The following is a 13,703-nucleotide window of genomic DNA, read 5'->3' as shown; positions in this document are numbered from 1 at the left end:
TATGAAGCAACAACTTTTATGAGTAATAATATAAGTTGATAATAAAATATATATAGGTAAAATATAGAGGTGTAATCGATAATCAAAAAATATTTTATCTAATTGAGATATCATGCTTTATTAATCCTTGATTAGATTAGAGCCATATTAACAATTTGAAGTTGATATTTATTTAATAAAAGCATAGATATTTTAATAATAAAGTAAGAAGTTTGTTTTATAACAGCGAAGAAGGTCAAAAAAGTATTCATTTTTGAATAAATTTATAATTAATGTAATATGGTCAAATAAAATGGAGAATGAATAAAAATTGTGACTTAAATTTAAATAGCTCTAAAAATACATGTTTTAACAAATTAAAAAATAAAACAGTAAAAAATTCTGTTGGATAGTGATGCGAAATCAAAGCTGTTTTATTATTGATCTAAAAATTTACTAGTAGTAGTCAATTAAATTAACATATAATTTAATGCGTAGGTAATATTAACATTAGAACCAGCTAGTGTAACAATTATAATTTTACTTATCATTCTCATTTTTTTAAAGCAATACAAAAAATGTAGTATGCATTCTAATTATTTTTCTATCATTTAATTGACCAAAAAAAGTTAAAGTTTATTTATTAACTTTGAATATATATATATAAATATGAGTGTTTGTTGTATGTATTACTATTTAAATCAACTATTACTCAAACAAACATAAAATTTATATAATTATAGGTTCATGATCTCCAATTTTTGAGTTGGAACTCTATTTATTATATACTTTGCGAACTACTAGTTTATAAAATTACTACTCTTAATTTATTTTACCATCTCTGATTTGAACATAAAGAGAAATTTGTTGTTTTAAAAATACTTGATTATTGATAATAAGTGATCGATCAAGCAAGTAATTTTTTTAATTGATAAGAATTTTGATATTTGTTCATAATTATAAAATCAATTTATATCTTTCAAAAGTTTAACTTAAAAAAATGTTAAAAATAAAATAAATTTATTTAATTTTTTATCTATTTTTCTTTATATATATTAAAGTATTAACAATTTTTTGTTTACAGAAGCTATTTTATATAAAAAAAGTAGAAGTTATCAATATTGATTGATTATAATAAATGGAGAATAAACTTTTTTTACAACAGTGAAATATATATTATATTCAAGGATCATATTACTTACTACAAGTATTTTAAGTAAGTATCCCTCATTCATGATTTATAAAGCTTAAAATATAAATAAATGTCTTTTAGTATTGCAAATTATAAAACTAAATTTGTATACATAAACATTAGTAATCTAAATATTGTAAATACCTACCTCAAAGCTTTTAATTTCATCATTATTTATTGAAATTGAATGTAAAAATACATTTACTTTATATAATATTAACTTAATGACTATTAACTTACAAAATTATTATGTGATTCATTTATTTATCAGACTAAGATACATATTTTAGGCTTTTTTAGCCATTTATTATCTTAATAGTTAAACAATAGTAAGGGTTAAATGAAACACAATTTTTATGGATTCAAGATAAACCATTACTCCAATTAAGAACATAAATGTATAAATTTAATTTAAATAGGATAAATTGTTAATTTAATGTTAATTAGTAAGATGTTTTTTTCCTTTAATATAATATAAAACACTTTGGTTGTTCTAAAAAGCAAACAATCAAGATAAATATTATAAAACTATCGTTTTTTTCTTTAGTAGAAATTATTGATTTCTTACTATTTTTTGATATGCAACATAAAGCATAATTTACTTTATCTAATTTAATACTTGATAAATTAATTAAAAGTTTTAAAGCAATTATGAAAAATGAATGAATGATGCCTTTCGTAAAGAAAATTATAAAATAATATTTCTTGAGATAGATAATTAGGTAGGTAGATAGATAGATAGATAGATAGATAGATAGATAGATAGATAGATAGATAGATAGATAGATAGATAGATAGATATATTTATAGTACATAATTAATTAATATAATTTATATTTTATAACTTCTAAATAATATAAGAATTTTTAATTGACTAATTTCCTTTTTACTCAGTATTTTTTAGAATAAATTTTTAATTTAATTATAACAACCAAAGTAGAAATTCATTATCAATTTTGGTAGAAATAAGGTTTAAGAGAATAAAAAATTTGTTTCAAAGAAGACGAGACATGTAAGCTTGTTAGACAATCCAACCGCACATCATCAAGATCTTTTCATCATCTTTCATTGATGATTCAAATAAAATATCAGCCTTTCCGTAGAAGGCATTTTGCTCATTCCAAGGTAAAGTACACATACCGTTGGCTACATGAGAATTGACAATCTAAGTAATAGGAATGCCATCTCTAACAACGTCAACCTTTTTAGGGAACTTACAAGCGTAGTTCAAAATTGTATCAATTCTATTAGCGCAAGAAACAACAGGTACTAAAACTATAGGAGATCTTGTTTAGTCAACATGTTTAACAATGAATCTTGGAGAGCTTGCACAACTTCCAGAAATAAGACGTTCAACCTTACCAAGGATAACTCCCTTGTATCTAATCATAGCGGTCTTTTAGCAACACATTTCAATTTGAATAGGGCAACCTTCGCTAGGGAGATTTTAGAACATGTAAGGGATTTCTGAGTGTTCATAACATAAGCAGCAGCCCTTGGTGTCAAAGCAAGCGAGTTTGCATCCCTTTTCTCTGTAAAATTCGATTTTTCCAAAGTTTTAAGTTTAGACGAATGTAGTGGATTAGCCATAACAGAGGAATCTTTCAGTGAATTTGAGGTGAGTGGTTTCTTAAGTCCAGTTTTGAGGAACATCGAATTAAACTTTTTATAAAACAGTGGCTTGTTATTAACTTTATATCTTTAAAAGCTATTGTTAGTAGTCATTGGTTTACTAAGTTTTGGTAGCATATTCGAGAGGGACAACCTATTAATTGTTAACTTATTGCATGGGGATCATTTTTATTATTTTTTTAAGCTAAGTTTATTTGAAAATATTTTTTTATAAGTTTTATTGTTATTTGAATTTTTTTAGATAAATAAATTATATTTTAAATGAATGTTATCAGTATTTTAAGTAGCATCAATAAATAAAGAAGAAGCTTAAAAATTGTATTAAACTAACAGAATATCTGTATTAAATTATTAATTATAAAACTATAATTTTGATTTTTAATAGTACAATTTAATTAAAAAGGGATTTATATTAATATATTTAAGGGGTGGGTTTAAATAAAAAAAATTATCAAAAATGTGACTAACCTTTTACTAGTTGGCGAATAAAAGTCAAATCTGGTTAAAATTGCAATAATTTGTTTATTCATTTTTTTGACTGCTCTAAAATTATAAAGCAAAGTAAATGCAAAATTAAAGTTTGCTAAAATTTCTTACTTATTTTTTTAGTAGGAGCTAAGCTAAATAGCCAAATTAAAATTAGTTTAAAATATAAATATGAAACTAAAGATTTTGGAATGCTTTAATTTTTATTAAATTAAATTACAAAAATATGGAGAATGTTTTCTTTATTTTAATTTAATTATCATACAATAGCATTTGATAACTTGAATACATATATTTTAGAGATAAATATAGTAAAAAAGGAATAAATGAAATGAATGAGTCTAGAAATATTTACTCTCTTTTTTTGATAGATTATTTATTCATTCTTCAATCAACCTTGTAAATTTAGTACTATTAACTTTATTTAATTTTTGCGCTTAACACTTGTTTGTGATTTTGAATATAACTATTAGATTATTAGTTAATGAATAACATCTAAGTATTTACATTATTAAATAGACTAATAAATTTTAAATAATAATTAATTTAAAAATAGTTTCAAAATTTATAGGCTATAATTTATAATGAATTTTTTTTATATTATTTTCTTTATTTTAAAAGGTTTTAGCAAGTTTAAATAAAGGGCTTTATTACGATTATTATAGTTTTGCTTCTTATTAAAATAGTAAAAAATAATGAAAAGTGCAGCTAATCTTATCCATATCAGCAATGATTAAAAATTAAAATATAAGTTAAAACAAATTAAATTTATAATAAAAATGATTATATTTATTTATACTTATTATTATATACATACTTTGAGAAATAAAAAATTAGCTTCTGAATTAAAAGATAGTAAAGCATCATATTTATTTTTTTACTTCTACTTTCTTTTGATATTAAATTTTTATGATAATTTTCAAAGGAGGTTGTAAGATAAGATAAAATAAAGTAGTGTAAATTTAATATTAAAAATAAATTATCAACTAACTTAATAACACAACCTATTGATTAATCAATCACCCTACTATTTTGTACTTATACAAAATTAAAAAATACAACAATTTGAATAGTATAATATACTTAATCATTATATAAATTTTAATATATTTTTGTATGACTATATATGTTAAAAGATAATTTCATTAAATTTTTTATTTATACTCTAAAATTTTATAGTTGCGAAATCAGATAGTAATAGTTGCTTGCATTCAACGATAATAATTCACTTTTCATTGAATTCTTTACTAAAAAATGAATTTAAAATAATCTTAAGTAAAATAAATTTTAAAAAAATATTTGAATACATAAAAAAAATATATTCAAAACATACTTTATTTTAAAGCCATTTGGAATTTTAAATTTTTAGCAAAAAGAAGTTAAAAAACCTTAAATTCATTATTAAATAAAATCACACATTATTAGTATTGGTTAAATATAATATGATATTAAGAAAAAAAGATTAGAAAAATTCTAATTTATTAGCAAGCTTATGAAGATAACTTTCAATAAAATTATTGTTTTTAAATGTTATTTTTTTATATAAATGTGAACTTTTAGAATAAGACATTTTAACTAATTCATTCATTAACTATTAGCCAAAAAGAAGTTAATTAATCAAATTTTTTAATCTTAATTTTCAAGCTTGACAGCTAGCCAATTTTTGTATGTTTTATCACTAAATTTATTAATTTGATAAATGATTAATTTCTTATTAGATTTTAAGCTGGTTAATTTGCAATTGCTTAATAGGCGTTTGAATGATATGATAAAATCTGTCAGTAATAAAAATCTAAATTTATGACTGGATTTTAATTGTTACTTTAATACTATTTTTAAGTTTCTTTTTTTTTTTGAAATATGACTTCAAATACAGAAAACATTTATTTAAAATATAATTTATTAATCTAAAAAAATTAAACTAGCAACAAAAGCAATAAGCAAATATTCCTAAACAAACTTAACTTAAAAAGAATAATAAAAATGATCCCCATGCAATAAGTCAACACTTAATAGGTTGTCCCTCTCGAATACGCTACCAAGACTTAGCAAACCAATGACTACTAACAATAGCTTTTAAAAATCTAAAGTTAATAACAAGCCACTGTTTTATCAAAAGTTTAATTCGATGTTCCTCAAAACTGGACTTAAGAAACCACTCACCTCAAATTCACTGAAAGATTCCTCTGTTATGGCTAATCCACTACATTCGTCTAAACTTAAAACTTTGGAAAAATCGAATTTTATAGAGAAAAAGGATGCAAACTCGCTTGCTTTGACACCAAGAGTTGTTGCTTATGTTATGAACACTCTGAAATCCCTTACATGTTCTAAAATCTTCCTAGTGAAGGTTGCCCCATTCAAATTGAAATGTGTTGCTAAAAGACCGCTATGATTAGATACAAGGGAGTTATCCTTGGTAAGGTTGAACGTCTTATTTCTGGAAGTTGTGCAAGCTCTCCAAGATTCATTGTTAAGCATGTTGACTAAACAAGATCTCCTATAGTTTTAGTACCCGTTGTTTCTTGCGCTAATAGAATTGATACCATTTTGAATTACGCTTGTAAATTCCCTAAAAAGATTGATGTAGTTAGAGATGGCATTCCTATTACTTAGATTGTCAATTCTCATGTAGCCAACGGCATGTGTACTTTACCCTGGAATGAATAAAATGCTTTCTACGGAAAGGCTGATACATTATTTGAATCATCAATGAAGGACGATGAAAAGATCTTGATGATGTGCGGTTGGATTGTCTAACAAGCTTACATGTCTCGTCTTCTTTGAAGCAAATTTTTAATTCTCTTAACCCTTATTTCTACCAAAATTGATAATGAATGAACTAACTTCTACTTTGGTTATAATTATAAAAATATAACTAAGATATTATTTGTTAAAAGCTAAATGTATATATTGTTTTATAGTAAGTAAATATATTAATTAATTAATTTTCCTTGGATAAAAAAATACAATGCATTTTTAAAAGTAAATAAAATCTAAATGAAAGAAATATTATTTGATTAAAAATATCTAATATTAAATTTATAATTATTAATCAGCAAATTTTCAATGTCTAAATTAATAATAGAAGCAATCAATGACGCTACTTAATTTTTAATACTTATACAAAAGAAAAAAGGCAACATTTTAAAGAATATAATACCTTCAATCCTCTTAGTTAAGGTGCCAAAAATAAAAAAATAAAAATTATGTTCACCTTAAATTAAGAAAAAAGACAATAATATTCTTAATCATTATATAAATTTTAATATATTTTTGTATCACTATATATGTTAAAAGATTATTTCATTCAATTTTGTATTTATACTCTAAAATTTTTAATATTAAAAATATAATTATAGTTGCGAAATAAGATTGTAATAGGTGTTTGTATTCAACAACAATAATTAACTTTTCATTGAATTCTTTACTAAAAAATGAATTTAAAATAATCTTATGCAAAATAAATTAAAAAAAAAATACTCGAATATATATAAAAAATATATTCAAAACATACTTAACTTTAAAGCAAATTGGAATTTTAAACTTTTAGCAAATTAAGAAGTAAAAACCATAAATCCATTAATAAATATAATCACATATTAAGAAAAGAAAGATATGAAAAATTATAATTTATTAGCAAGCTTATAAAGATAACTTTTAATAAAATTATTGTCATTACCTGTTATTTTTTTATATAAACGTGAACTTTTAGAATAGGACATTTTAACTAATTCATTCATTGATTAACTATTAGCCAAAAAGAAGTTAATTAATCAAATTTTTTAGTCTTAATTTTCAACCTTGAGAGCTAGTCAATTTTTGTATGTTTTATCACTAAATTTATTAATTTGATAAATGATTAATTTCTTATTAGATTTTAAGCTGGTTAATTTGCAATTGCTTAATAGGCGTTTGAATGATATGATAAAATCTGTCAGCAATAAAAATCTAAATTTATGAGGGGATTTTAATTGTTACTTTAATACTATTTTTAAGTTTCTTTTTTATTGAAACATGACTTCAAATACAAAAAACATTTACATAAAATATAATTTATTAATCTAAAAAAATTTAATTAGCAATAAAAACAATAAGCAAATATTTCTAAACAAACTTAAATTAAAAAAAATAATAAAAATGATCCCCATACAATAAGTTAACACTTAATAGGTTGTTCCTCTTGAATACGCTACCAAGAATTAGCAAACCAATGACTACTAACAATAGCTTTTAAAGATTTAAAGTTAATAATAAGCCACTGTTTTATCAAAAGTTTAATTCGATGTTCCTCAAAACTGGACTTAAGAAACCACATACCTTAAATTCACTGAAAGATTCCTTTGCTGCGGTTAATCCACTACATTTGTCTAAACTTAAAACTTTGGAAAAATCGAATTTTATAGAGAAAAAGGATGCAAACTCGCTTGCTTTGACACCAAGAGCTGCTGCTTATGTTATGAACACTCTGAAATCCCTTACATGTTCTAAAATCTCCCTAGCGAAGGTTGCCCCATTCAAATTGAAATGTGTTGCTAAAAGACCGCTATGATTAGATACAAGGGAGTTATCCTTGGTAAGGTTGAACGTCTTATTTCTGGAAGTTGTGCAAGCTCTCCAAGATTCATTGTTAAACATGTTGACTAAACAAGATCTCCTATAGTTTTAGTACCTGTTGTTTCTTGCGCTAATAGAATTGATACCATTTTGAATTACGCTTGTAAATTCCCTAAAAAGATTGATGTAATTAGAGATGGCATTCCTATTACTTAGATTGTCAATTCTCATGTAGCCAACGGTATGTGTACTTTACCCTGGAATGAATAAAATGCTTTCTACGGAAAGGCTGATATATTATTTGAATCATCAATGAAGGACGATGAAAAGATCTTGATGATGTGTGGTTGGATTGTCTAACAAGCTTACATGTCTCGTCTTCTTTGAAACAAATTTTTTATTCTCTTAAACCTTATTTCTACCAAAATTGATAATGAATGAACTAACTTCTACTTTGGTTATAATTATAAAAATATAACTAAGATATTATTTGTTAATAAGCTAAATGTATATATTGTTTTATAGTAAGTAAATATATTAATTAATTAATTTTCCTTGGTTAAAAAAGTACAATGCATTTTTAAAAGTAAATAAAATCTAAAAGAAAGAAATAATATTTGATTAAAAATATCTAATATTAAATTTATAATTATTAATCAGCAAATTTTCAATGTCTAAATTAATAATAGAAGCAATCAATGACGCCACTTAATTTTTAATACTTACACAAAAGAAAAAAGGCAACATTTTAAAGAAAATAATATTATTAATTATCATATAAATTTTAACATATTTATTTTTGTCTGGCTATATATACTAATTAAATTTTGTATTTATACTCTAAAATTTTAATTTAAAAAATTTAGTTATAGTTGTGCAAGAAAATAGTAATAGTTGTTTGTATTCAATGATAATAATTCACTTTTGAAAAATAATGAATTCTTTACTAAAAAATGAATTTAAAATAAAATAATGTTATGGAAAATAAATTAAAAAATATTCAAATACATTTAAAAAAATAATAAAAACATATTTATATCATACTTAATTTTAAAGTTAATTGGAATTAAAATTCTTAGCAAATTAAGAAATTAAAAAAACCTCACCTCACCTCAAATCAATAAATCAATAATAGAATCACATATTTTTAGGATTCATTAAATATTATAAAGCTAAAAGAAAAATATTATTTTCAGAATAAGGCATTTTAATGATTAATTCATTAGCTATTAACAAAAAATAATTTAATAAATCAGATTTTTTAATCTTAATTTTCATGTTTGAAAGCTGTGTCTATTTTTTGAATGTTTTATCACCAAATTTATTAATTTGAAAACTGATTAATTTCTTATTAGATTTTAAGCTGGCTGATTTGCAATTACTAAGAAAACATTTGATTGGTATGATAAAATCTGTTAATAATAAATAAAAAACCAAATAAATGATAATAAATAAATAAAGATAATATTAGGGCTTTTGGGTGGATTTTAATTAAATATCCACAGTCAATATTTTTTTTATTATATATCTAATTTAAGTTATATAAAGTGCTCTCAAGCAAACAAATGCAGAAGTTAGTTAGTAAGTATAACCAAATGTCATTCAAAAATTTATTATAAAAAAATAAAAATCTATTCAAAATGAATTAAAAATTCATATCTGAAATCACATATTTAAATTAAAAATGATAAAACAAATATTTTATAATAAAAATTAAAATAAAATTAATTAATCAAGTTTGTAGGAAATAAAATAAGTGTCGGTTGTTATTTAATATTCTTTAATTTTTTGTAAATTATTTAGCTGTATTGATTTTAGCAATCATCCAATGCAATATATACATTAAGTTTAAGTTAAAATTATGTTTTTACTGCTTAAAATTATAAAGTATAAAGATGTTTAATTTCATCTAAAGCTAAAATTACTTTCATATATTTAAATGTACAGTTTGATTAATTTATTCCAGATATTGTTTAGCATGTTTGAATGAAAATTTGTTAGTAAATATTTAAATAGATAAAAAACTATCAAAATTTGTATTACTACTAAAATAAATATCTTAATAAATTATTGAATGAAGTTTCAAAAAAATAAATTTTTTACTTATAAAAATATTAATTCAGTTAATAAAGTTATTTTTGCATAAATATCTCACCAGTATCAAGAGATTTGTGTAATTAGTTAGTTATATTTGTTTTAATAAGCTTAATTTTTTATTATAAGCCAAATTATTAATTTATCAATCAATACGGATAAAATCTAATAAACTTATAAATTATTAAATTAGTTAGTTTTTTTTAATTAATAGAACAATTTAGAAATAGGAAATAACTAGGAATAATAACTTACTTTATTTATCTTTATTTTATTAAAAAAGAAATTTTGTTAACTGTTTAGAACTAAATATTAATAGGTATCTCTAATATTAAAGTTCTATCAAATTATATTATGATATTTACTTCATTTCGAAAAATTTCAGATTTTTTTTGTATAAAATTCTTATCATTAAATGTTTCTAACAAAAAATTATTGTTTTTTGTTTTAAAATATAAAATAAAACTATATTAAAGTTTTTTTTTTTCTCCAAAATATTTATCATACCTTTTAAAAATCATTTATATAGATAGAGTAAAATGCTATTTCGATTTACTATAAGAGAAATTTAATATTTATTTTTATAAAAATATACCAAAACATTAAATTTTGCTTATTGTAAATCGAAATGGCATTTTACTCTAATTAATTAATATCCCCTGTATGTAGTGAAAATATTTTTTAAATATACTAAATAATACTTTTTTAGATTATAAAAAAAGATAACTTGTTTTTAAAAAAATTAAATATCTTTATAAAAATATTAATTAATGCGTTAGCGATTAATAGCTTGAAAGAGCAAAAATAATTAATTGTAGCATGCATAACTATTACTATCAATTTTTATTACTCATTATTTATGAAAGTATCTTCATAAATATCTATATAAACAATTTTTTATTTTTTTATAATTATAAAATATTAAATTACGTTTTTTAATCACACTAATTAATTCTAAAAATATGAATAAATATTTTGATATTATTTTAAATTTACTTTGTTATTTTTTAAAATTATTTTTATTTTCAAACATTTTGCTAGCTTTTGTGAGTCTACTTTTTTTATTGAATCTCACCCGTTTGTTTGCTGGTTTATAAAGATTGCGAATTATTCAAATTAATTAACTAATCTAGTAAATTTGTCTCAACTCATTTATTAAAAAATTAATCAGTTAAATAAATATACCTAAACTATTACTGAATTCTGCAGCCTTTTTTTAATTTTAATAAATAAGATGAAGTAATTATCAAATTTATGACTTTCTAAAACTAATTTTGGCTCTAATTATAATAAATTAAACAAAAAACTAAGCCTTCAAACAACTATAAATTGCAAAACAGATTAAACATAAAAAATATAATTCAAATCAAATTAATAATCAATCTAAAAAATAAAAACCATAAGTCAAAAAAAAAAAAATGAAAAAGCAACTCATAATACTTGCATTATTGTGCATATTTGCTTTAGCAGAAGAGCAATGCCCAGAAAATAGTATATTAGTTTCAGAAAAATGTGCTTGTAAGGAAGGATACTATGGTGAAAGTGCTGATAATTGCATTAAATGCCCAGATAATACTAGTTCTACTTCTGGTTTGTATTATAACACTTTTGCTGGAGCTACCGCTGCAGTTTGTAAAAAATGTTAAAACAATTTCTATGTTACAGTTAAAGCAACTAAAGATAAACCTGCTACTTGCTCTAAATGTCCTGAACATTCTCTAACTACAAGATAAGACGAAGATGTCAGATCTGAAGAAGATGCTTGCTATGAATGCGAAAAAGGTTACTATTGGAACAATTCTAGTGGTAAGAGAATTTGCCTACCTTGTGGAAGCGAAGGTGCTAATCCTTTTGATTATGAAAAAATTGGTAAGGATGCATCATTTTGCAATAGTTGTTAATCAGGTTACTTTATGACAAAAGCAGCAGATTCAAAAACTGGTTAACCAGCTTAATGCTAAAAATGCCCTGAAAATTCTTATACTCCTGTATAACAAAGTGTCGGATCAATTGAAACTTGCAGATGTTATGATAGCTATGCTTCAAAATTATCAGATACCATTACAACTTGCACTTGCTAACCAGGTTATGCTGGCTAGGTTGCAAATAGCTTTGGAGTTAAAGGATGCGAAACTGCATGTGCTGATAATGCCTCTAAATATGATGGTAAATGCGCTTGTAATAAAGGATATTATGGAGTAAATGCTGCTTATGGAGGTAAATGCTCTAAGTGTCCTGAATTTACTATCTCTAATCAATGCTTAAAAGGAGATTGTAACACTGGTGAAAAAGGATTTATTACTAGTTGCAATAGATGTATTGAAAATTACTTTGTTTATGATCTGGCTGGTGGATATGGCCCTGAAGCTAAAGCTGCAACATGTAAACCTTGCCCTGAAAATTCTTATAATAATGAAGGCTCACCAAGTTTTTGTACATGTTTTGATAAATATGCTGAATATTTAAGTTATTCTGTTAACAAATGTGAATGCAAGTACGGATATACAGGCAATGTTGCAACAACTAAGGATGGAGCTGGATGTGTTAAGGAAGGATCATCTAGTTCTGGTTCATCAGGTAGTAACAGTAATTCTGGATCTTCAGGTAATAGTAATAACAACTCTGGCTCTTCAGACAATAGTAGTAGCAACTCTGGTTCATCAGGCAATAATATCAACTCTGGTTCATCAGGCAATAATAGCAATTAAAATTCAGAAAAGTAAGATAAGGAAACTTCATAACCCTCAAGTATTAATACTTATTCAAATTCTGCAAATCTTTAAATATTAGCACTTATGATGTTATTGGCTATTCTTATTTGAATGAATTAAATAAGTTCATTTCTAAAAATATAATTAATTTATGCAAAAAATCCATGATTTTTTGTGTTTTTTTAAGCATATTTATATTCTATATCGTAAATTTTTCAATAGTTTAACTTAAAAAATTTAAAAATAAAATAAAATAAATTTATTTATTTGTTTATTTTCTACTTTTTCTTGAAGTATTTATTAAAATAAAAACAATTATTTTTTTATTTCAGTAACTAACTATTTTATTTAAACAAAGTAGAAGTAAGTTTTCAATATTGAATGATTATGATATATGGAGAAAAAAAATATAGCAAGAAATAAATATAAATTGAATTATATAAAAGGATCAGATTATCAATTAAATGTAATTTAAGTATTCTTTAATGATAATTAAAGGTTAAAATATAACGCTTTTAGTAACGCAAATTAATTATAAAATAAATCTATTTTATCGATAAGCTTTAATAATCTAAATAATTGATACCTCAAAGCTTTTAATATCCTTACTATTTATGGAGATTTAATGTTAAAATACATTTGATTTCTATCATGGTAACTTAATGAGTATTTGATTTATAAAATTATATATGAGTTATAATATTTATATTACAAATTAAAATATAAATTTTAGGCTTTTTAGCAATTTTCATGTCATAAAAAATAAATAATATTAAAATCTAAATCAAACAAACAAACAAAATTATAAAACAAGTTAAATATTATTTTAAAATATTTAAAATAATATTTGGTTTTTATGAATGCGTGATAAAACTAATTTTAATAATTTATTAAGAACTAAATTTAGAGATTTTATTCTTAGTAAAATATAAATAATTATTTGAACACCATTTAGAAAGATGACTTTTTCTTTAATATAAAAATAGATGCTTTGTTTGTTCCAAAAAAGCAAACAATCAAGATAAATATAAAAAAATAAACCCTTTTTTCTT

The 13,703-nt window shown here is 22.4% G+C and overlaps 4 protein-coding genes across 4 annotated transcripts; 3 read left to right on the top strand and 1 right to left on the bottom strand. All coding sequences in view use genetic code 6, as the record gives it.

Annotated features, from left to right (window-relative positions):
• Positions 1-2,165: 2,165 nt before the first annotated feature.
• On the bottom strand, positions 2,166-2,969 carry TTHERM_00861650 (hypothetical protein; the record flags this gene model as incomplete). Its single annotated transcript, XM_001017033.1, has 1 exon — positions 2,166-2,969. The coding sequence occupies one exon, from the start codon at positions 2,967-2,969 to the stop codon at positions 2,166-2,168; it is 804 nt and encodes a 267-aa protein (XP_001017033.1).
• A 2,303-nt stretch (positions 2,970-5,272) lies between these two features.
• TTHERM_00861640 (hypothetical protein) lies at positions 5,273-6,076 on the top strand (the record flags this gene model as incomplete). The annotated part of the gene is made up of 1 exon (XM_001017032.2): positions 5,273-6,076. One exon carries the CDS (start codon positions 5,273-5,275, stop codon positions 6,074-6,076), a length of 804 nt encoding a protein of 267 aa, XP_001017032.2.
• A 1,353-nt stretch (positions 6,077-7,429) lies between these two features.
• Positions 7,430-8,233, top strand: TTHERM_00861630 (hypothetical protein; the record flags this gene model as incomplete). The annotated part of the gene is made up of 1 exon (XM_001017031.1): positions 7,430-8,233. The coding sequence occupies one exon, from the start codon at positions 7,430-7,432 to the stop codon at positions 8,231-8,233; it is 804 nt and encodes a 267-aa protein (XP_001017031.1).
• A 3,125-nt stretch (positions 8,234-11,358) lies between these two features.
• On the top strand, positions 11,359-12,762 carry TTHERM_00861620 (immobilization antigen; the record flags this gene model as incomplete). The annotated part of the gene is made up of 1 exon (XM_001017030.1): positions 11,359-12,762. The coding sequence occupies one exon, from the start codon at positions 11,359-11,361 to the stop codon at positions 12,760-12,762; it is 1,404 nt and encodes a 467-aa protein (XP_001017030.1).
• Positions 12,763-13,703: the final 941 nt, after the last annotated feature.

The sequence above is a fragment of the Tetrahymena thermophila genome (genome assembly GCF_000189635.1).
Source record: "Tetrahymena thermophila SB210 genomic scaffold scf_8254627, whole genome shotgun sequence".
NCBI classification, from domain to species: domain Eukaryota; phylum Ciliophora; class Oligohymenophorea; order Hymenostomatida; family Tetrahymenidae; genus Tetrahymena; species Tetrahymena thermophila.
The sequence above is the reverse complement of the archived record's forward strand: the minus strand, read 5'-3'. Positions and strand labels throughout refer to the sequence as shown.